This window comes from Schistocerca serialis, chromosome 12, assembly GCF_023864345.2.
Source record: "Schistocerca serialis cubense isolate TAMUIC-IGC-003099 chromosome 12, iqSchSeri2.2, whole genome shotgun sequence".
Classification (NCBI taxonomy): Eukaryota; Metazoa; Arthropoda; class Insecta; order Orthoptera; family Acrididae; genus Schistocerca; species Schistocerca serialis.
The window spans coordinates 105,143,872-105,168,823 of record NC_064649.1 but is presented as its reverse complement, the minus strand read 5'-3'; the positions used below and the strand labels follow the sequence as shown (position 1 = coordinate 105,168,823).

Genomic DNA, 24,952 nt, shown 5'->3' with positions numbered 1-24,952 from the left:
TTATTAGGTGCAGACTGAAACTTGACTATAGACTGGTACAGACCAATGCAGACTGACTAATTGGAGGTCTGTACACTCGTTATAATACCTTGAGCGTTCAGGTATCACTGCGCGAGTGTGATCCATGAGGAGAAAAGGTTCTATGTTAGCAGCAATCTCATTGGCTGCATTACATATTAATACGCGGATCGGCAGAAGCAGAATTTGGTCCATCTCTAAGACAGCGCCATCTCGTAGTGCGGAGACAGACGAGCGCTGCGCCTGCGCTGTTGTGCTTACCGGGGCGCGCTCTAGTGGGAAAGTTGTGTATGCGCTGACTGCGCGGAACTATGTACACAACAGTGGGAAAAAGTTGAAAAACTACCAGTAACATTTCACGTAACAAACTACATACATTGAAAAACTGAAACCCTGAAGTGTACGAGGGGCAGTCAATAAGTGATGCGACACGATTTTTTTTATCGGCCAATTCCAGTTAAAAAATGTGGAATTTGTTGTGGGACATCGTGGAATATTTCCGCTTCAGCCCCTGTAGTTTTGTGATGTTCTGATAGGTGACAGCACTATACGTAGCCTGTAAAATGGCACCTGTAATAGAGGTGCAGTAAGAGTAGAGACCTGTCATAGAGTTCCTTTTGGCAGAAAACTAGAGCATTGCAGATATTCGTAGGTGCTTGCAGAATGTCTGCAGGGACTCGACGGTGAGTTGCTGCGAGAGGCATCTATCCTCATCGCAGCCAGGTCACAAAACCCTGTCTGATCTCCGGCGTGCTGGCCGGCCACACACACCCTGATTCCTGCGGTGTCAGAGTGTGCAGACACTGTCATTCGAGGTGATTGATGGATCACACCTGAACACCTCCCTGCACAACTGCACTTTGCTGTGTCTAGTGCCGACACGGTTGTCCACCAGTCGCAGTATTTGAAGGTGTGTGGCCGCTGGATTCCTTAGCCACCCTACAGCTCAGATCTCGCGTCTTCAGACTTCCACCTGTTTGGCTCGACGAAGGACGCTTTCTGTGGGAAGCAATACTCGGACGAGGGGAGCTTATCGATGCGGCGAGACATCGGCTCTCACATCGAGCGATAGAGTGGCCCAGCCAGTAAGGTGGCGTAAGGCTGTCCATTGAACAGAGATTGTGTCAAAAAATAAGATTCTGTAGCGAAAACAGTGGGGAATAATATGGTGTATTGGAATCTTGAATAAAATCAACCTACTTTAAGAAACAAAAATTGTTGAACTAATTATTATTGAATGCCCCTCATGCATTGGAAAACAAACCCTGAAATGTATTTTGAAAGCAGGGCTGTGCCAAGAGTTAAAATGAATAATAGCTGAACAACAAACAGAAGAAATTATAAGAATTCTAATCTCTCTATGTTATTTGTTCTCCAAGTGCGGAGAAATATTCTTGCATACCGAATCGGTTTAGTACTAACTAGAGAAGTTGGAATGCATTAACAGATAATGATACCTCACTCACCACAGTCTTTAAAAGATGAGTGCAGCAACCCTTCCTTCTCAATTTTTTTTTTTCACCCTGTACTGTCACTGTACTTGTAATATTTGCACTGAATAATCTCTCTTACTCAGTATGAAATTATGCCAAGGCTAACCATAAACTAAACAACAAAACAAATTACACATACATTGTAACACTAAACATGTCACATTTTGTCTTTCATTTCACGTATTTCGTCATTTATGCCCTACTCTGCAGCTCGTGGTCCAGTTGCTAGCGTTGCTGCCTGTGGATCACGGGTTCCCGGGTTCGATTCCCGGCCGGGATGGGGGATTTTCTCTGCCTGGGGACTGGGTATTCGTGTTGTCCTCATCATTTCATCCTCCCCTTCATCATCTTTCATGAAAGTGGCTCAATTGTACTGTGTGTAAAACTGGGACTGTGGAAAAATTGGGACTTTGTACAGGTGCTGATGATCACACAGTTGAGCGCCCCACAAACCAATCATCATCATTATTTATGCCCTATACTTCTTCAGTGGGCAGTACTTTTTGAAGTATTCATCCAGATGGATTTCTGGTTTTCTGGAACACGTGTTGCAGTAATGGACAGTTTCTCTTGTACAATATTTTACCTTCCTGTTATTGCAAACAGCACATCCCTTACTTATAAAATATTCTCGATATTCTTGCCGCGTCAGTTCTATATAAAATCTCGAGCTTTCGACGATTACCTCCATCGTCATCGTCAGGAGCTGACTGTCTCCACTGCTGCTATGGTAGCCTCTATATAGCCTGAAGACGGCTTCTGATTGGTCGGCTTATGATTGGTCAGCGATTACGTGCTGCTGTCTCAGACGATGTCACTGTGTGGGCCGGTGGTGCCACCGCTTCCGTTTGAACGTAAACCTTGGAAGGAACGTCTCTGCTGCTTCTCTGCATCAAGCGCCCGTATCCACGCACAGCTCAAATGGTATCTGCTATCGCGGTTAAAGTTGTTTTGGCTCATTCTTATTTCAACAGCCTCCTTAATAACAGAATCCCAGTACGTGGAGGCATGGGACAGAATTTTAGTTTCATCGAACAATATTTTGTGTTTGTTCGTGAGGCTGTGCTCCGCAATTGCCGATTTCTCCAGCTCTCTATTTTTAATATGGCGTTGGTGTTCTGCACAGCGGTCGGAAACGGTACGAATAGTCTGACCTATATAATTGCTTCCACACTCACAGGGTATATTATAAACTCCAGGGACCCTGAGGCCGAGATGTCCTTAACAGGGCGCATCATCTCCTTAATTTTCTTAGGAGGACGAAAAATCGGTCTTATACCACGTCTACGCAGGACTCTTCCTATTTTGCTGGAAATTGCGCCACAAAAAGGAAGAACCGCAATCGGTGTTTCATCCTGTGAGGTTGCAGCATTTTCACGTTTCCTTCTTTTGGAGAACGCTGCCTTTATATCGCGTGCACCATAGCCGTTCTTTCGGAACACGTTCTTCAGGTGATTAATCTCGGACCTTAAGTGGTGCTCATCAGAAACAGTTTTGGCTCTATATACCAACGTGTTCAAAACGGCTCTCTTCTGAGCGGGATGATGGAAACTCTGTGCGTTCAGGTATAAATCGGTATGCGTCGGCTTACGGTATACAGAGGGGCCAAGACGCCCGTCCGTCTGTCGTCGTACTAAAACGTCTAAGATCGGCAGTCTCCCTTCCTTCTCCATCTCAACAGTGAACTGGATGTTCGAATGGATGCTGTTCACGTGTTCCATGAATTCTTTGAGAGCTTCTTCGCCGTGTGGCCAGATCATAAATGTATTGTCAACGTAACGATAAAATAAGGATGGACGGAGGGGATCCGAATTTAGTGCACGTTCTTCAAAATACTCCATAAAAAAGTTAGCCAGTGATGGAAACAACGGAGAGCCCATCGCCATACCGTCTGTCATTTCATAAAATTTATTACCATACAAGAAGTAGGTGGTCGTCATCACGTGCCGGAACAACTTTATAGTTTCAGGAGGAAAAAGATCCGCCAGCATTTTCAAAGTGTCCTCCACAGGAACTTTTGTGAACAGCAACACCACATCCAGGCTGACTAAAATGTCATTTGGACCAACTATAATATACCGAGAATATTTTATACGTAAGTGCCGCCGCGAAAAACATCGTTCCCACATCCCTTACTGTCGATCTTTTCGTTGGGGCAAATGAAGTGTGGCTGCTTCGACCGTCTCTCCTCGTCATCGAAAGTGAATGGTCTTTCCCTCTTCCATTTTTGTTCTGTACATTTCCAACCAGAGCTTTCAGAAATGCCACTCCTATATGTCTAGCGGCTCAGTTGGGTTGGTGGTTGGAAGTAACATCCAAATTGTACACAATGAAGCAGTTGACAACTGTCACTGTTTTGTTACTGCTGTCATTGCTAAAATCACTCGTATCATTCACACTTTTGTCTAGTATCTCCACTATTTCTTTAGGATTGTGAAGTAAACTAGCCATTCTCGTTGCTACGATTCTGAATACTCGGAACGAATCGGGAACGTGACAGCCACTTAATAGTGGTGTGCATTCGCTAGATGCATTTCCTTGTAGTTACATCGCTTGCCGGTAGATGTCAGAACTCTTCAGTACAAGACATAAGGCAGTGAAAGCCCCAGTATACCAGTTACAATGAACTGGAGTTCACGTCGGGCGACGGCCGTCGTGCGAGTCTAATCGATTGTTTACATTGTCGGGCCTGCCGCCTGGTTGAGAGCTGAGGGTTAACAATTACATTAAGTAAACTCCACTATTGCTTTAGGATTATGAAGAAAATTTGGCATTTTCATTGCTACGATTCTGAACACTGCCCCTGGAACGAACTAGAAACGAGAGAACAAATTTATTGTGGTACACATTAGTAAATGTTTCCTTGTAGTTTTTGCTGTGGAAAGTTTAACTGGCTTCCCAACAGAAGTGCTGCAATTTTTTCTTCCCACAGCTTATGAAGTACGTATTCGAGAAGTGTCCGAAGATACAGAAGCTGACACTGGGGAGCAGCCTCCTGTCGGATGGACAGTACGTGCAACTGCTGTCCAACCTGCACCATCTGAGCAGTGTGACCAGCCTGGGGCTACGCCCGGACCTCCACAGCCTGGGAATGCGCACGACCTTCAGCCCTACGGGATTCGTAAAGCTGCGCGTCCTGGCCAATTCCTGTCCCCAGCTGCAGGAGATACACATCGACTCGAGCTGTTACACTGTGTTCGACTTGGAATACTTCCTGAAGGTGAAGAGGCACATCCTCACTTCTGCCACACTGCCCTGGATGATGGAGGAAGTTCAGGAAACGAGGTGAGCACGTGGAGGGGCGCATAATTTTGTAGCATATTTAGTTCACTTAACTCTTCTAATACCTGAAATACTGAAGCAAGTATGTCTTTTAAACCCTTTCACTGCTGCGGGAACGTATATGCGTCGTGCTGAGCCGTTCCCCCGAGTGTTGCAGACACGTACGTGCTCTGTGCTGGAGTTTTCCTACAGTGTCACAGACATCTGTACGCGTCCCGAGTTGCCGACCTCTCACTGCTGTGGGAGAGTTACTTCTGTATCTCGCCAAATAAGAGTTTCGAGTATTAAACCCACAACCTATGTGCCTTGTTGTGTGCTATTGCTTGCAAAAATCTCATTTTGATACCTCAAATCTCGTACAAGCATTAGATGAGTATGTGCCGAGCAAGATCGTAAGAGATGGAAAAGAGCCATCGTGGTACAACAATCGAGCTAGAAAACTGCTGCGGAAGCAAAGGGAACTTCAAAGCAAACACAAACATAGCCAAAGCCCTGCAGACAAACAAAAATTACGTGAAGTGAAATGTAGTGTGAGGAGGGCTATGCGAGAGTCGTTCATTGAATTCGAAAGTAAAGTTCTATGTACTGACTTGGCAGAAAATCCTAAGAAATTCTGGTCTTACGTCAAAGCGGTAGGTGGAACAAAACAAAATGTCCAGACACTCTGTGACCAAAATGGTACTGAAACAGAGGATGACAGACTAAAGGCCGAAATACTAAATGTCTTTTTCCAAAGCTGTTTCACAGAGGAAGACCGCACTGTAATTCCTTATCTAGATTGTCGCACAGATGACAGAATGGTAGATATCGAAATAGACGACAGAGGGATGGAGAAACATGATGTTAAAATCGCTCAAAAGAGGAAAGGCTGCTGGACCTGATGGGATACCAGTTCGATTATACACAGAGTACGCGAAAGAACTTGCCCCCCTTCTTGCGCGAAGGAACTTGCCCCCCTTCTTGCGCGAAGGAACTTGCCCCTCTTCTTGCAGCGGTGTACCGTAGGTCTCTAGAAGAGCGTAGCGTTCCAAAGGATTGGAAAAGGGCACAGGTCATCCCCGTTTTCAAGAAGGGACGTCAAACAGATGTGCAGAACTATAGACCTATATCTCTAATGTCGATCAGTTGTAGAATTTTGGAACACATATTATGTTAGAGTATAATGACTTTTCTGGAGACTAGAAATTTACTTTGGAGGAATCAGCATGGGTTTCGAAAAAGACGATATTGTGAAACCCAGCTCGCGCTATTCGTCCACGAGACTCGGAGGGCCATAGACACGGTTTCCCAGGTTGATGCTGTGTTTATTGACTTCTGCAAGGCGTTCGATACAGTTCCCCACAGTTGTTTAATAAACAAAGTAAGAGCATAAGGACTATCAGACCGATTGTGAGATTGGATTGAAGAGTTCCTAGATGGCAGAACACAGCATGTCATTCTCAGTGGAGTGAAGTCTTCCGAAGTAAGAGTGATTTCAGGTGTGCCGCAGGGGAGTGTTGTAGGACCGTTGCTATTCACAATATACATAAATGACCTTGTGGATAACTACGGAAGTTCACTGAGGTTTTTTGCAGATGATGCTGTGGTATATCGAGAGGTTGTAACAATGGAAAATTGTACTGAAATGCAGGAGGATCTGCAACGAATTGACGCATGGTGCAGGGAATGGCAATTGAATCTCAAAGTAGAAAAGTGTAATGTGCTGCGAATACATAGAAAGAAAGATCCTTTATCATTTAGCTATAATATAGCAGGTCAGCAACTGGAAGAATTTAATTCTATAAATTAAATGGGAGTACGCATTAGGAGTGATTTAAAATGGAATGATCATATAAAGTTGATCGTCGGTAAAGCAGATGCCAGACTGGGATTCATTGGAAAAATCCTAAGGGAATGCAATCCGAAAACAAAGGAAGTAGGTTACAGTACACTTGTTCGCCCACTGCTTGAATATTGCTCACCAGTGTGGGATCCGTACCAGATGGGGCTGGTAGAAGAGAGAGAGAAGATCCAACGGAGAACAATGCACTTCATTACTGGATCATTTAGTAATCGCAAAAGTGTTATGGAGATGATAGATAAACTCCAGTGGAAGACTCTGCAAGAGAGATGCTCAGTAGCTCGGTACGGGCTTTTGTTGAAGTTTCGAGAACATACCTTCACCGAGGCTTAAAACAGTATATTGCTCCCTCCTACGTATATCTCGCGAAGAGGCCAAGAGGATAAAAGCAGAGAGATTAGAGCCCACACAGAAGCATACCGACAATCTTTCTTTCCACGAACAATACGAAACTGGAATGGAAGGGAGAACCGATAGAGGTACTCAAGGTACCCTCCGCCACACACGATCAGGTGGCTTGCAGAGTATGGATGTAGATGTAGACGTAGACGTATGTGCCTTGTTGTGTGCTATCGTTTGCAAAAATCTCATTCTGATATCTCAAATCGCGTACAACATATGACTAGTGTTACGACCGCACTATCTGACACCCTGTGGAGAAACTTCCTGGCAGATTAAAACTGTGTGCCAGGCCGAGACTTGAACTCGGGACCTTTGCCTTTCGCGGGCAAGTGCTCTACCAACTGAGATACCCAAGCACAACTCACGCCCCGTCCTCACAGCTTTACTTCTGCCAGTACCTCGTCTCCTACCTTCCCGAGTTTGAGTCTCGGTCCAGCACACAGTTTTAATCTGCCAGGAAGTTTCATATCAGTGCACACTGCAGAATGAAAATCTCATTCTTACCCTTGCGGAGAGTTTACAAACTTAGTCATTTTGGAAATGGTTCCACTCTTGGTCCAGAAGCCAATGGACTGCTTTTGGACGTATGGTAAATCGCTTCGTTTCTGCATTAAGATGACGAATGCTCCATTTTCTGTATCCCCTGACATCTTTATGTACCCTCCACTACTACAGTGCGCGTCATTTACGACGGCGGCCGAGTTTAGGTTCGTTCTGCGCATCTGAAGTCACAGAACACAGTCAGCCAATGAACAGAGAACGACGTTGCCAGAGCTCGACTGCAGTGCAGAGCACGGACGAGTGACTTCAGTTTTAGAAACGTTCAGTCATAAATAAAGTAATTGAACAAAAGCAATGTCTTGATACCAGACTTTTTTTCTACAAAAGTTTGGAAAAAGCATTCTTTATACCAGTTGCTTCATATTCTATTATTTAATTAAACCAAACAAGCAATAAGCCTCCTAATTCAGGCGATAGCAAGGAAAGGTGTTTGTATCATTCTCACAAAGCGCTTTTTCTTGATAAAGAACAGCAGTAATTGTTTATTTCCTATTGTACTTCGACGAAACGTGAGTAATTCATAGAGTCCTCCAGGAGTTCTGTTGAATGATGAGCTGTGTTAGCATAATGGTTAAGGTGTTTGGCTGCATAACGAAAGGTTCTGAGTTCAAACCTTGTTTGGTGCTTAATATTTTCTTTATTTAAAAACAATATCGAAGTGTCTTACTTCATGAATTTTATTCGTTTGAATGTAATTTTTTGAAATTTCTAGTGCTTTTTCTCTTCATTATAATCATAATAAGTTTTCAGTTTTTCTAATTTTGGGGTCAAATAGTTTTTATGAAATCGAATGATCAAGTGTGTCAAAGCAGTCGGAACACCGTGTGTCTGCACAGGCGAGCAGTGCAATTATGACAAAATCGCACACAGCGCAGAATGCGGGGAGCATGTCTCTGTAGCAGCGAAAGGGTTAATGCAGCCGTGGTGGCTTTACTTCATAAACTGCACGCTCCCCCCTAAACGTAAGTTTGCAAACTGTACTATACTATACTATGGCGCTGCTTCTCTTGGCACGTGTGTCATTTGCAACTGGCAATGCAGCAGTCTCTCACGTCTGGGTGGGCGTGCGCGAGCCGCCAAGATAAAAGAATTGAATTATAGTACTGCTTCCCATTTGTGAATGGTTGTTGTGATGTCGAATGTAGGTGATAATCGCATAGAGTTATTCGTCTGTAGGTCTCACGGACGTTTCGTCACCATTCTTTGTAGAGTGGTATCACCTCTACTGGCTTCCATAACTAAGGTACCACCCTTGTCTTCTAGAGCCCCAGTTGTAGCTTTAATCCTGTATACTGAAGAAGTAGTATGTTGACTGCACATCCTGCAGATTTTCTGTTTTTCATCTGTTTCAGGGCCTCTCCCGTATCTTGCCTAGTGTTTTGTCATTTCCTCGATACACAAATTAGTCTCTGTCATCCTCTGAATTCGCTATTTCTTCTTCTTTATAGTGTCCCTCAGTCCAGAGTTCTCGGTAGTATTATACTGTAGTCTCCATATCTTTGACATTTATGTGTGTAAATGAAATAAAGAAATGAACTGTGTGGTCTGCCCACAGGTGTACTGTGCAGCTGCTGAGAAAGTATAACACTTCACTTAAAAAACTGCGGCTGGTCAATTTTAATGTGACAAACGAGTTGGATGCCGAGCGTCACGAAACCGCGGCGTTTCGAGCCCTCGGTGAGCTACACACTCTGGAGGAGCTGTGCATTGAGCGCCTCTTCCCACGTGTACCACTTACAGTATCTTACGCATTTCAGTAAGTCACTTGTCATTATTACTGTTTTAGATATCAACATTGTTAAGTTTGGCACTGTTATAGTTTATATTCCCAAAATTTCTGTCTCTGAGGTGACCAGAGGTGGATACGAGGAATGTTTTCTGCGTACGTGTCATACTCTGAAAAGCAAACAATGGAAACTCCAGGTAGGAATACCAGCATTGTAGGAGAAGATAGATTGCTACTTGCTGTAAAGAAGACATGCCAAGTTGCAGACAAACACGATTGAAAGACACAAACATATAGCTTTTGGCCAAATACTTCATCAGTAAACACTCTCACTCACACTCACTCTCTCTTTTCCTCTCCCCCCCGCACACGACAGCCAAATCCAGCATCTTGGGCCGGAATGCAACATCACGTGGGTTGCAAGCAGCAATCTGGAGGGGATTGGGATAGCAGTGCACAAGTGGGGGGGAAAGACGAACACTGTCTGGTGGAGTGTGCCAGAACTAGATTGTAAACAGGCGCAGTGTCAGTAGATTGTGGGACAGGGAGGTTGGGCAGAATACGAACAAAAAAGGAGAGTGGTGTAGAAAGACGGGCAGATGCATTGGCAGAGGGGAGCAAATAAACAGGGTGGGAAACGAGAATGGGGAGGAAATGATAGGACAGACAAGGTGGAAACTGTTGGGTGGAGGGTGTGGGGACAGTATGTTACCTTAGTTTGAGGCTGGGATACATGAAAGAGTGGATAATGTGTTGTAAAGCTAATTCCCATAGGCGCAGTTCAGAAAAGCTGATGGTGGAAGGGAGGATCCACATGGCTCCGGTAATGAAGCAGCAATTGAAATCGAGTGTGTCGTGTTCAGCTGCACGTTGTGCCACACGGTGGCCACTGTTTGGCAGTGGCCGTTCATCCTGGTGGTCAGCTGGTCGGTAGTCATACCAGCATAAAAAGCTGTGCAGTGACTGCAGCAGAGCTGGTAAATGACATGGCTGCTTTCACAGGTGGCCCGGACCCTGATGGTGTAGGATAAAGCTGTAACAGGACTGGAGTAGGAAGTGCTCGGTGGGTGGATTGGGCAGTTTTTGCACCCGATTCTTCCACAGGGATACGACCCTTGTGGCAGGGGGTTGGGATTGGGTGTGGCATAGGTATGCACTATGATGTTGTGGAGATTGGGTGGGTGATGGAACACCACTTTGTGAGGGATGGAAAGTATCTCGGGTAGGATGTCCCTCATTTCAGTGCAAGACAATATGTAATCGAAGCCCTGTCGAAGCGTGCACAGTTCACCTGTTTCAGTCCAGGGTGATATTGGGTGACGAAGGGGACAGTCCTTTGTGGCTGGTTCTTGGGGGTGGTGGAAGCATTGGGGTTGTGAGGGGAAATGACACTGGGTATCTGTTGGCAGACTACATCTGGGGGATAGTGCCTGTGTGTGAAAGCCTTGGTGAGACCCTCAACATACTGAGCATGGGAGTTTTTGTCACTACCGATACGCTGTCACTGCGTAGCCAGGCTATATGGGAGGAATTTTTTGGTATGGAAGGGATGACAGCTGTCAGAATGCGAGTTCTGTGGTGGGTGGTGGGTTTAATGTGGACAGATGTGCAGATGGAGCCCTCAGAGAGGAGTGGTCAGCATCTATGATCGCAGCATGCTAGGTTGATAGCGGACTACATGAAGTGGATGGGAGAGGTGTTGAGATTGTGAAGGAACAAAAATAGGGTGTTTTGGCCCTGGGTCCAGGTCATGGAGATATCAATAATAAACCTGAATTAGATAGGGCTTTGGTCTATAAGGGTACTAGGAAGGTCTCCACTAGATGGCCCATAGGAAGGTGCCACGCAGGTGCCCATGGCTGTGCCACAGATTTGTTTATATACCTTCCCTTCAAATGAGAAATAGTTGTGGGTTAGGATAAAGTTAATAAGATGTATGAGGAATGAGATAGTGGGTTCGGAGTTTGTACGATGTTGGGAAAGGTAGTGCTCAGTAGCGGTAAGACCATGGATGTAAGGTATGTCGGTGTATAGGGAGGTGGTGTCAACAGTGACGAGTAGGGATCCAGGAAGTAAAGGGATGGGGATGGTGGAGAGTCGGTGAAGGAAATGGTTGGTGTCTTTGATGCGGGAGGCTAGATTACGGACATGACGGTCAATTAGTGCTGAAATTATTCGCTTGGGGGCACAATAACCAGCCAGAATGGGGCATCCAGGATTGTTGGGTTTGTGGATTTTGGGAGCATGTAGAAGGTGGGTGTGTGGGATGTCGTAGGGGCGAGGAGGAAATGGATTCGTGGGACATTTTCTGGGAAGACGTTCAAGCCTTAGCTCTTTCCCAGAACATCACCCACATGGCACCCTCCTGTGCCAAACTTTTTAAGGGCCATCTAGAGGAGACCTTCCTAGCCTCCCTAAACACCAAACCCCTAGTCTAGTTCAGGTTCATTGGTGATATCTTCATGATTGGCCCAAAACAGCTTATCTTTGCTCCTTCACAACCTTAACACCTTCTCTCCCATCCACTTCATGTGATCCTCCTCAACCCAGTGTGCCACCTTCTGAGATGTTCATCTCCTCCTCTCTGATGACCCCATCTGCACCTCTGGCCACATTAAACCCACCAACCAACAACAGTACCTGTATTTTGACAGCCGTCATCCCTCCCACTCCAAAAAATTCCTCCCATATAGCCTCACTACCTGAGGAATGCATTTCTGTAGTGCCAAAACTCCCATGCTCATTATGCTGAGGGTCTCACCAAGGCTTTCACAGACAGGCACTATCACCCAGGTGTAGTCTGCAAACAGATACCCTGTGCCATTTCCCATCACAACCCCAATCCTCCCACCACCCCCAAGAACCAGCTACAAACGACTATCCCTTTCGTCACCCAATATCACCCTGGACTGAAATAGGTGAACTGCACCCTTCGACAGGGCTTAGATTACCTGTCACCGTGCTCTGAAATGAGGAACGTTCTACCCGAAATACTCTCCACCCCTCCTAAAGTAGTGTTCTGTCACCCACCCAACCTTGACAACATCCCAGTCCATCCCTACGCTGCTCCCAATCCCAACCCCTTGCCACAAGGATAATGTCCCTGTGGAAGACTCAGGTGCAAAACCTGTCCAATCCACCCACCAAGCACTTTCTATTCCATTCCTGCCACAGCTTTGTCCTACTCCATCAGGGTCCGGGCCACCTGTGAATGCAACCACATCATTTACCAGCTTTGCTGCAGTCACTGCACAGCTTTTTATATTGGTATGACTACCGACCAGCTGACCACCAGGATGAACGGCCACTGCCAAACTGTGGCCACCGTGTGGCACAACGTGCAGCTGAACACGACACACTTGATTTCAATTGCTGCTTCACTACCAGAGCTGAACTGTGAATTTACTTTCAAAATCTTTTCTTAAAGAATTTACTTTATTTACTAGCCAAGAACATTAACACATTTAATCACACTAGATGAGAGTGGAAGTATTTGCCAGGGAGTAACTGATGAAAATGAAATTACATTTAACAAATGGGAATTTTATTCATAAAAGCCTTTTCAATGTTATTTAGAGGCAGAAACAACAATATTGACAGTATGAGCCTTCGGGCTGAGAACCTTGCCGCTCCCCTTCAACACGGCCGTAGTCACGACCGCTCACAACAACCTCTGAAAGACTACACTGGTACAAATCTGCAACACACCAGATTACTTTAAACTAAAAATTTTAACAACTCACACAACACACAAACTATGCCACCGAAAGTGCAATTTGTTTTTAAAAGGACTCTTACGTTGTAAGGGTGGCAACTTTACAAAAAATGACTATTTAAATAAAACCCATGAAATGAACAATGTGCTCTACATTACACATATACCACCTCACAAGATGATAGGCAAGATAATAACGTATTTCAGGAATTCAGCCTTTACTCCTTAATTCTATAAATTTGTTAACACCGAATCTGACAAACATGACAGAGGCAGCTTGTAACGTATGGCTGACCGACAGACAGACAGACAGACAGACAGACAGACAGACAGACACTAACTGCCTAATAAATGCGGACGAGAGACAGACGAGCAAGCTGGGGACAAAAGACTGACCAAGAAAACAAGTAGAATTTAATAAGTGAAATGAAACAACATATCTCAAATCACTTAACTTCTAATAAACTGCAATGTCTGGCAAAGACCTGGCGCAGCACCCACAAAACGCTCTCTGAACCGTTCGCTGCCAGCCGCTTCAACGGGCGCAGGAAGGCGTGCCGATCTCCCGTCTCACGGCATCGCAGCTCGCACCGGCCAGACCGACGTCGTGGGCCGACCCCTGCCGCTCCCGTGACGGTTGCGAAGCCACTCGTCCCGCTACACGGCACGGCCCACTGGACTGACGTGGCGACCTCACACGCACCAACGCCCAAGACGGACAAGTCATCCCGCGTCTCAGCGCACGACCGACCAACTGATCGATCCAACTGCCAACGAACACTGCCCGGACTAACTCGAGCAGACCAGCGGCCCAACACTTGCACTCCGGACGACGGACAGACACTGACTGCCCCACACTGACCTGGCTGACCAACTGATCAGACTCGCCCCGACTGCCAGACTGAACGACTGCCGAGCTCGTAGCGCCCCTTAAATGCACATGAACAGGCAACTTTTCCCCTTTCCCACCAGAGGGAGACACCACAGCGGCGCCACCACCAGAAACGGAAGGCGACTGCTTTACACTACGCACTGCGGTGTGTTCTTCAAAACAGCAAATTTTACCACAGCTCAGGAGCCATCTTGTTCGTTCCCTCCACCACCAGCTTTTCTGAATTGCACAGATGGGATTTATCCTACCAACACATTCTCCACTCGTGTAATTATCCCGGCCTCAACCAAAGGTAACAAACAGTCCCCACACCCTCCACCCAACAGTTTCCACACTACCATCTTCTCCCCATTCTCGTCTCCCAGCCTGTTTATCTGCAGCCCTCTGCCAATGCATCCACCTGTATTTCCCTGCTCTTCTTCTTGTTTTTTTTTTCCTCCCTCCTACCCCACAACATCGTGACACTGCACCTGTTTGCACACTCCACCAGATAGTGTTAGCCTCTCTCCCCACCTGAGCACTGCACCCCCTCCCCCTTGCCTGCCTGCCTGCCCCCCCCCCCCTCCTTGCCCGAAGATCTTGCATTCTGGCCCAAGATGCTGGAGTTGGCGCGTGTGTGTGTGTGTGTGTGTGTGTGTGTGTGTGTGTGTGTGTGTGTGTGTACTGACGAAGGCTGTGGCTGAAAGCTATAAGTGAGTGTGTTTTAATTGTATCTGTCTGCAACCTGAAGTGTCTTCTTTATGGTAAGTAATATTCTGACCAGCATTTGATACTTTACCACACTAATATATAGTAATGAAAGGACAATCATATAGATATAAGATGAAATTTGTGACAAGATTGAGGATGTAGCATGTCATCTAAGACAGATAGGCATTGAGAGGTGAAGTAACTCGAGGCATGCCCCAGGGAAGTGTGCTGGGACCTTTGCTGTTCACGGTGTGTGTGAATGACCTGGGAGAAATATTAATAGTAACCTCAGAATTTTTGCACATCTTGCATTTATCTGTAACAAGGTATTGCCTGTTAAAGCTAAACAAATATTGAGTCAGCTTTTGATAAGATTTCAAAGTGGTGTGAAGACAGGAAACTTGCTTCAAATGTGAGAAATCTAAAATTGTCCTCTTCAGAAAACAAAAAGTGTAGCATCCTATGACCGTAATAGTGAGTCACAACTGGGTTGAAATGTATTTAAATGCTAATATTTACATAGGCTCAGTTGTAGCTGAAACAAGTGACAGAGTTCAATTCACAAGTCAGATAATAGAAAAATGCAACAAGCCTACAAAGCAGACTGGTTACAATATACTCTTGCCACCCATCGTAGAATATTGCTCAAATGTGTGGGATCCATACAATGTAGTACTGTCAATCGATATTGAACCTTTACAGAGAAGATCGGCCAAGCGGAATTGACAGTGTCTCGAAAGTAGATTGTAATATGAAGATTGACAAAAGTAAAATGAGCGAAATGGAATGTAGTCGAATTAAGTTGGGCAAAGCTGAGGGAATTAAATGAGCAAATGAGACACTAGAAGTAGTTGTTTTGCTATTGGGGCAGTGAAATAACTTACAATGGTTAGTTGAAGTAGAGGATATAAAATGTGGACTGGCAATGACAAGGAAAGGTGTTTCTCAAGAACATAAATTTGTTGACATTGAATACGAATTTAAGTGTTTGGAAGTCTCTTCTCAGGCATCTGCCTGGAGTGTAGCCTCATATGGAAGTGAAACGCAGATGGTAAATAGTTCAGGTGAGACGAGAATAGAGGCTTTCGAAATTTGGTGCTACAGAAGAATGCCGAAGACTAGATGGATAGATTATGTAACTAATGAGGGGGTACTGAATAGAATTGGAAAGAAAATAAATTTATGACATAACTTGCCAAAAGGAAGAGATTGTTTGGTAGGACATATTGTCCCTCTGTATAACTGTAGAGGGAACCCAACAGATGAGTACAGGAGCAAATTCAGAAGAATGTAGGTTGCAGTAGTTACTAGGAAATGAAGAGGCTTGCACAGGATAGAGTAGCATGGAGAGCTGCATCAAACCAGTGACGAGGACAATGACAATAACAACAACGCATATCGTCACAAGTTTGCGTGATCTGGGAAGAAGTGCAACAGAAATGCTCATAAACCTGAACTGGTGGACACTTGAAGGTAGGTCTCAACTATTACACAAAATTAGATTGATTACTGTGTATTTAAGCATTACTTTTTCGTGTGCTGCTTATGCGAATGAAATTGGTAGAAGCCCTAATAAGTGGAAAAATGAAAGTACTCTCTGCTGCACATTTATGTTGTTTGTACCGTATACCAGGTGTACCGCTATGAAATGAGCGTTAAGATACAAATGTGTCAATAGGGAACATTTGTTGTGAACGAGCCTTAATTTGTTTTTGTTTGGTTGGTATGACATCTGTCAAAGATATTTAGTATACATCAAGTCATGGAACAAACATCATCATATGTTTTCATCGTGTTAACAGCGTTCAATTTTGTACCAGAAAGTAATGATTTGCGGAAATCATTAATTTTTTTTCATTTGAAGAAAAGTGCTGCAGAGTCGCATTGAATGCTTGTCGAGGCATATGGTGATCATGCTTTATCAGAAGCAACATGCAAAAGATGGTTTAAACTGTTCAGAAATAATGATTTTGATGTAAGAAATGAAGAACGTGGAAGACCACCGAAAAAGTTCAAAGACACCAAATTGCAAGCAATATTGGACTTTGAGTCAGAAGCAAATGGCAACAGTGCTAAATGTTGCACAACAATTAATTTCTGAACGTTTGAAAGCTATGGGAAAGATCCAAAAGTGTGGAAAATGGGTGCCACATGATTTGAATGAAAGACAGATGGAAAACCGAAAAAACATCTGTCAAATTTTGCTTCAAAGACATGAAAGAAAATCAGTTTTGCATCAAATTGTTACTGGCGATGAAAAATGGATTTATTTTAAGAATCCTAAACGGGGAAAAATCGTGGATTAATCCGGGACAACCATAAACATTGACTGCAAAACCAGACAGTCGGCAAGAAGACAGTGCTCTGTGTTTGGTGGGATCCGAAAGGTGTGGTGTATTATGAGGTTCTAAAACCCAGTGAAACTATGAATACTAATCGCTACAGACAACAAATGATCAATTTGAACTATGCATTGATCGTAAAAAAGACCAGAATGGGCCAGAAGACATGGCAAAGTAAATTTTTTTACATGACAGTGCACCTTTCACACAAAGCAAAACTGGTTCAGGATACAATCAAAACACTTGGCTGGGAGCTGCTACCCCACCCTGCCGTATTCACCAGACTTGGCCCCTTCCGACTATCATTTGTTTTCATCAATGGGACACGTATTGGCTGAGGAACACTTCGATTCCTACGAAGAAGTTGAAAATTGGGTGTCTGATTGGTTTGCTTCAAAAAATGAATATTTCTATTGGCGTGGTGTCCACAAATTGCCAGAAGGGTGGTCAAAATGTATAGAAAGCAATGATCAGTACTTTGAATAAAATATTTTTACTTTTCAATTCAAAATTAGTGTTTCATTTTCAGAAAAAAAAACGCTCATTTCATACCGGTACACCTGGCAGATATAGATGTAATTTTTGATTTAAATATGGCAGCTGTGATCCTGTGTTCAGTGATCCACGGGTGCATTCTGTTACCTTTCACCGACTGGCTACTGGTAGTGACATGACAGAAGCATTTGTCGTTGCACTTTTTTTGTGTTTATTGAAAGTGCCACAATTAATTGAAAATCCTGCCATGTGTGAGCAGTGCACAGTGATCCAGTCTCCATGTGCATATTGCATGAAGCTTTCAATTTTCATTGACAACTTAGAGGTGTTTATGAAGGAAACAGTATGAGTGGTGGAATGGGAAGAAAAGGGTTAGAACATTTGGAGATAGTCATACTAATGTTCATGAAGAAGTACATTGTAGGCCACCACTGGAAGCCAGGAGGATTGGATTGAGTAACTAATAAAATAATACTGAATCACATTAGGGATAAAAGTGCTTTATGGCACAACTTGACTAAAATAAGGGATATGCTGTTAGTACACAACCTGTGGGATCAAGGAATACTACTGGAAGATTACATAATGTCAGAGATCTGGAGAAAGCACTGCAGTGAGGAGTGATGAAGTGCTTTTGCTAATATCTTCGTGACTGCGTTACATATAACATCGCCAGTTTTAGGACCAGGATTATGTGAGATGTATTTGGAGACAGGAAGAACAGTGAGTGTGAATTACAATTGTCGGCGGTGCGTCATTATGTTATGTGCTTCATTGTTGGAGTCAAAATTGTGAAATGTTGGCTTTGGTTGCGTAAATGATAAACGGATAATATTTCTACAGTTTTGCACAGTTTTTTTGTGTGAAATAATATACTCAAAAATGGCTGAGGGCTTGCTGTGTTAAGAGTGCCATAATTGTTGAAAGGTCAAGAAGTAGGAGTAAATTATGTATTTTTAGATTGGTAACAATGAACACTCACATTCACTTGTGATGGAGAATTCATATTTGATTATGTTGAATTCAAATTCTGTGATGAATGATTCAGCTGTTTGACAGTGTAAAGAATGGAAGCATTTGGAGTGTATCAATTATGACGGTGTAGAATAGTATAGGGTGTCCCATGAAGACTGCATTTTTTAATTTAATAATAAAACACGCAATTTATTTGAAGATTACTGGTAGTATTATGTCAATATGAAACACACAGACTACAATTATACTTGAAACAAAATGTCAGGCAAATATCCACGGCTACATCTACTCTGTTGGCAAAATTTTCAATGACTCTGGAGCAAAGTTCTGCTCGAATTTGACCTATGACACGTTTAATCCCTGCCTCGGGTAGAGGGATGGTTTGTGGATTGTTTACGTAAGTACAAGATTTGACACACCGCTGCAAAAAAGTCACACAGTGTCAAATCAGATGATCTCAGTAGTCAGTTCTGATCGCCATCTCAAGAGATAAGATGAGCGGAGAATCTTTCTCTCGGCAACCTCGTTATTTCCCTGGCAGTGTAGTAGGCTACCCCATCCTGTTTGAACCACATGTTATCCGTATTCAGTTTTTGCATTTGCAGCCATAAAAACTGTTTTATCACGTGGCAGTAATGATCACCTGTCACTGTCTTAAAAAAAATTTTTCCTAATTAATCCGCCACCCCATAACCGGTACCAAACGGTGACATGCTCCAGATAAAGAGACTTCTCGCAGACCATGCTAGGAATCTCTGTGCCCTAAATCCAGCAATTTTGTTTATTCACATAACCATTAACCTGGAAGTGTGCCTCATCACTGAATATTATTTTTGTAACAAAAATTGCTATTGAATTCTTGTTTTGTAACTATCCAGTCGGAAAATGTTCGTTACTTCAAACGGCCCATCGGTTACAGCTCTCGTGTTAGTTGGGTTGTAGAAGGATGCAAATGCAGGTGTTTTGTTAAAATTTGATGCAAACTGCTTCTCGGAACGGCTGACCCTCGAGAATGGCTCGTAGTGATGCTCTCACTGACGACAGTGATTTTATCTACTGAACGATGGGACTGAGGACGTGGACTTGGTCGTCTAGGTGACTTGATGTTCTGTCAATCCTGTATGTTCAGATTTCCTCACCAGTCTGTGCACTGTTGACACATAGGTGCATTTTGCCTACCAAAAATTACACAGTCTTCAGACTGTCTCTGCATAGCATTCACCGAACTCAACATGCACATTCAAACTCCTGATATGTCGGTCCGTCGTGTATCGCTCCATTTTAGCTGACACCAATAAGCGCAAATGCCAACTCACCGTGACGATAGGTAATTGCAGTACTGAAAGGGCTGCTCAATTTATAAATTGCATTCGTTATGGGACACCCTTTCTCTTTCTGTGGACATCAGTGGAGTACGTAGTCCTACCCGAAACTCCATTATACATCTTTCTTTTTTGGTATTCCAGGCCCGGATGTCTGACACAGCTCCGACGGCTGCAGCTGCCGTTTGCCAGTGACCTCGAGGACGACACGGTGCTTGCCATTTCAGAGGGCTGTCCTAATCTGCGCGAACTGAGGTTGAGGTTTTCACTGAGAATTACCGACAGAGCTCTGGCTATGATCAACCGTCTGGAACACTTGGAAATGTGAGTAGTATATCTGACTGGTGAATGTTAGGTCCCACGGGTGTTAAGTCAAGTTACACAGTGACAGGCAGAGGCAGTCACGACAGGCTCCTTCTGTAGAGTAAATTAACAGGAATCTGCTCGCTCTGAGTTTACTACACGTTTGCTCGCCGTACTTCCGCTCGGCAGTCAGCAGGGTGTTTACAATTCGTGTTTTTCAATTTGGTCTTTAACATTACATTCAGCAGACAGACCATTTGTGTCACACTCTAAGCGTAACTTGGCAATCCGGTGATGATCGACAGGTGAAACTGGTCCTAACATGACAAAAGCGTAGTAGTGCAGCTGAGGTAGTTTTCATGTATTGTAGCGTGCACACGAATAATGCTGTATGGCAAATTTTGAAATTTTATAGAATTGTGGAGAATAATGTAGCATACATCACCTGCTGTAATAGTTGATCGATTTACCGTCTGAGGGCAGCACTAAACAGTTTTCGCTCCTCTGTGTGAACAGTGCTGTATGTTATGAGAATGGCTGAGCATAGTGAGGTGACACTTACTGTCAGTGGTTTGAAATCTGCAAATAATGCGTGGAAAAGGAAAATTAACATCAGTAATTGGCAGGATATTAGGACCACTAGGCTTTGTGATGCCAGATTGCAAAATAAATTGTGAAAAGGAAAGTTAGTTCCTGTGAAACAGCCTCTGACGCATGTGAGTGGAATAATGCTGTATGGGTTTTGTAAAAAGATGTATTTATACAGGGTGTTACAAAAAAGTATGGCCAAACTTACAGGAAACATTCCTCACACACAAAGAAAGAAAATATGTTATGTGGACATGTGTCCAGAAATGCTTACTTTCCATGTTAGAGCTCATTTTATTACTTCTCTTCAAATCACATTAATCATGGAATGGAAACACACAGCAACAGAATGTACCAGCGTGACTTCAAACACTTTGTTACAGGAAATGTTCGAAATGTCCTCTGTTAATGAGGATACATGCGTCCACCCTCTGTCGCATGGAATCCCTGATGCGCTGATGCACCCCTGGAGAATGGCATATTGTATCACAGCCGTCCACAATACGAGCACGAAGAGTCTCTACATTTGGTACCGGGGTTGCGTAGACATGAGCTTTCAAATGTCCCCATAAATGAAAGTCAAGAGGGTTGAGGTCAGGAGAGCGTGGAGGCCGTGGATTTGGTCCATCTCTACCAATCCATCGGTCATCGAATCTGTTGTTGGGAAGCGTACGAACACTTCGACTGAAATGTGCAGGAGCTCCATCATGCATGAACCACATGTTGTGTCGTACTTGTAAAGGCACATGTTCTAGCAGCACAGGTAGAGTATCTCGTATGAAATCGTGATAACATGCTCCATTGAGCGTAGGTGGAAGAACATGGGGCCCAATCAAGACATCACCAACAATGCCTGCCCAAACGTTCACAGAAAATATCTGTTGATGACGTGATTGTACAATTGCATGCGGATTCTCGTCAGCCCACACATGTTGATTGTGAAAATTTACAATTTGATCACGTTACTGACTAAAGTAAAATGAGCTCTAGCATGAAAATTAAGCATTTCGGGACACATGTCCACATAACATCTTTTCTTTATTTGTGTGTGAGGAATGTTTCCTGAAAGTTTGGCCGTACCTTTTTGTAACACCCTGTATAGAGTAACATATGTGACCTGTGGAGTACATGGCTCTGGCAACATACATTATTTGAATTTTCCGAAAACATTACAGTAAGAATATGTAACATGAATAAAATTAACTACAGTTCTGTAGTTATCATCAATGAAAAAGTATAATGCTCAATCTGAGCACTGCTATTTTATTAAAAGAGAATGTGAAATATTGGAATCCAGTTGAATGATATTGTCTGCATATTCAGGCTCGTGTATGCAATCCAGAAGTATCCTCAAAAGAAAGATGTGAGAACATAGACTGAAAATTAAGTTAAAGCTGTCGAAAGAATATCATGTCATGATATGAGTCCATTTACTGGATAAAATCTGTGGAAATACATGTGCCAGCCCGATGAAAGAAAGACAGAAGATACTTCATGGAAAGGAGCTGCTTTCAAATACAAAGTCCTGTCAAAAGAAGTGTGTCAAAGAACATTGCTTGAAATATTCTGCATTATCCAACAATGAATACAAGCTCTTCAACATAAACTAAAAGGTGGGATGGTCACGGAAAACATTTTATCAAATGATGACAGAGCTCTGATTCAGGAACACATTGCAAGTTTCCTAAAGCACACGAGCTATTACAGCAGGAATAAATCCTCAAAAGAAGGTCTGCACCCCAATCTCAACCTGTGCAGAATGTATTGATTGTATACCAAAAAGTTTCCTGATAAATCAATAAGCAGGTCATACTAACAGTGTGTTTTTCACGCAGATTTTAATTTGTGTTTTTGGAACACCTAGGTCAGATATTTACAGACAGTGAGATTTGTTGTTTCACAAAATGATTGCAGCTTTAGATGAAATAGAACTACACAACATCGAACTTGAGTCAGTTACATCACGCGAAAGCAGACCGAGCACACGAAACGCTAAAAACAGATATGAAAATGGCTAAAAGGAACAACAGTGTACGTGGAATGTGTGTTGACCTACAAAAAGGTTTACTTTGGCTAACATTGACACATTCTAAGGTATTCTACCAAAAGACAGCTGTCATGGCATAATTTTACAGTTTGTGACGTCAGTACTGAAAACATCACAGTAAATTTGTGGGATGAATCCACCGCATGGAAAGGTTCGGCCAAAATAGTTCCTTTTTTGCTTAAGTCTGTGGTGAACAATTCCAATATACTTGAAGAAGGGAGGTATGGAGCACAAAGTGACTGTACAGTCTGGTTGCTGTACCAGACAGAACAATAACTGGAGAGTTTTAGCACTACATTTCTATCTGACCAGCACAAAAAATTTTGCATCACCCTGGTTCCCAGAACTCCTGAAGATAGACGTTGACTGTGGATATTGTATCACAGACACAGTACCTGTGACTCTTCAGAGATGTCATTAAAACCGCCCAAAGATGTAAACAACCATGCATGAGCAGCGCCTATTAGACGGAGGGGGGCGACAGCCGATCACTTCCAGTCATTCCACCAGGAAGGAGGTACACAGCTCACGTTGTCTGTAGTTCAACCATGCCTAAACGGTCAGTACCTTGGTTCGAAAGCGTCCACATTGTTACTTTGTGCCAGGAAGGGCTCTCAACAAGGGAAGTGTCCAGGTGTCTCTGAGTGAACCCAAGTGATATTGTTTGGACATGGAGGAGATACACTGAGACAGGAACCGTCAATGATATGCCTCACTCTGGCCGCCCAAGGGCTACTACTGCAGTGGATGACTGCTATGTACCGACTATGGCTCAGACGAACCCTGACAGCAACGCCACCGTGTTGAATAATGCTTTTCGTGCAGTGACAGGATGTTGTGTTAAGACTCAAAATGTGTACAGTAGGCTGCACAATGCGCAACTGCACTCCCAACGCCCACAGTGAGGTCCATCTTTGTGACCATGACATCATGCGTCGCAGTAAAGATGGGCCCACCAACGTGCCGAATGGACCGCTCGGGATTAGCATCATGTTCTCTTCAGAGATGAGTGTCACATATGCCTTCAACCAGATAATCATCAGGGACGTGTTTGGAGGTGACCTGGTCAGGCTGAACACATGAGACACACTGTCCAGCGAGTGCAGCAAGGTGGAGGAGGTTCCCTGCTGTTTTGGGATGGCATTATGTGCGGCCGACGTACACTGCTGGTGGACATGGAAGTGCCCGTGAATGCCATCCTCCGACCGATAATGCAACCGTGTCGGCAGCATATTGGTGAGGCATTGGTCTTCATGGACAATAATTTGCACCTCCATTGGTGCACATCTTGTGAATAACTTCCTTCAGGATAATGACATCACCCGACTAGAGTGGCCGGCATGTTCTCCAGACGTGAACCCTATCCAACCACTATGAGGGATCTACGCCGAATTGCCATTGAGGGGAGGGACAATCTGGACCAACAGTGCCTTGATGAACTTCTGAATAGTATGCCATGACAAACACAAGCATGCATCAGTGCAAGAGGGCGTGCTACTTGGTATTAGAGGTACAACAATCTGGACCACCGCCTCAAGGTCTCGCTGTAGGGTGGTACAACATGCAATGTGTGGTTTTCGTGAGCAATAAAATGGACGGAAATGATTATGTTGATCTCAATTCCAATTTTATGTACGGGTTCCGGAAGTCTTGGAACCGAGGCGAGGCAAAACTTATTTTGATGCATGTACTTTACAGGAATAATCAGAAGTTATGTTCAAGTCACAGTTTCCTACGTAACGACTGGAACATCGCAATGATCAAGAGAAGAAAGAAAGTGTTAAGAGTTATGGTTCCTTCTGGATAGAAGTATGTCATTGCCGAATCCTTTGTCAGTCCTTAAAAACTGCCCATCGAGGAAATGATGCTGGAAGACATCGAGGGCATAGGATCCATCGAGTTGGTTTTAAGAAAGCCATATGGTTTGAAAAGTTGTGATGTACTCAGGTCAAAGCTGTGTAGTGACGATCCTGTAACATGTAAGGGTGCGTCAGGGACACACGTGCTGTTCTAAAATGTGGTTTTGAACTTCAACTAAAAATATTTTCCATTGCCTTCTGGTTTCCAACTGCTCTACAGTGGGGCACTGAAACTTCATAAAGAGAAGAATGAGTTTTATGTAACAGATGTGTGTCTCAACTTAATAAAAGCTCGTTTTCTCTTACTTTTTTGAGGACCAAAGAAATCAGTTTACAATAAGTATTATTTTATGTCTTGTTATAATTTTCTTTCTTACAACTTTTAGATTCTAGACAACTTCA

At 43.8% G+C, this 24,952-nt stretch overlaps 1 protein-coding gene across 3 annotated transcripts in view; it reads left to right on the top strand.

Annotated features, from left to right (window-relative positions):
* LOC126428090 (uncharacterized) overlaps positions 1-24,952 on the top strand; it is a 101,799-nt gene that overhangs the window by 73,483 nt on the left and 3,364 nt on the right. For all 3 annotated transcript variants that reach the window (XM_050089979.1, XM_050089981.1, XM_050089980.1), the window contains 3 exons: positions 4,444-4,796; positions 9,152-9,352; positions 19,898-20,077. In XM_050089979.1, the coding sequence (XP_049945936.1) occupies positions 4,444-4,796; positions 9,152-9,352; positions 19,898-20,077 (734 nt within the window). The remainder of the gene's footprint in view (positions 1-4,443; positions 4,797-9,151; positions 9,353-19,897; positions 20,078-24,952) is intronic.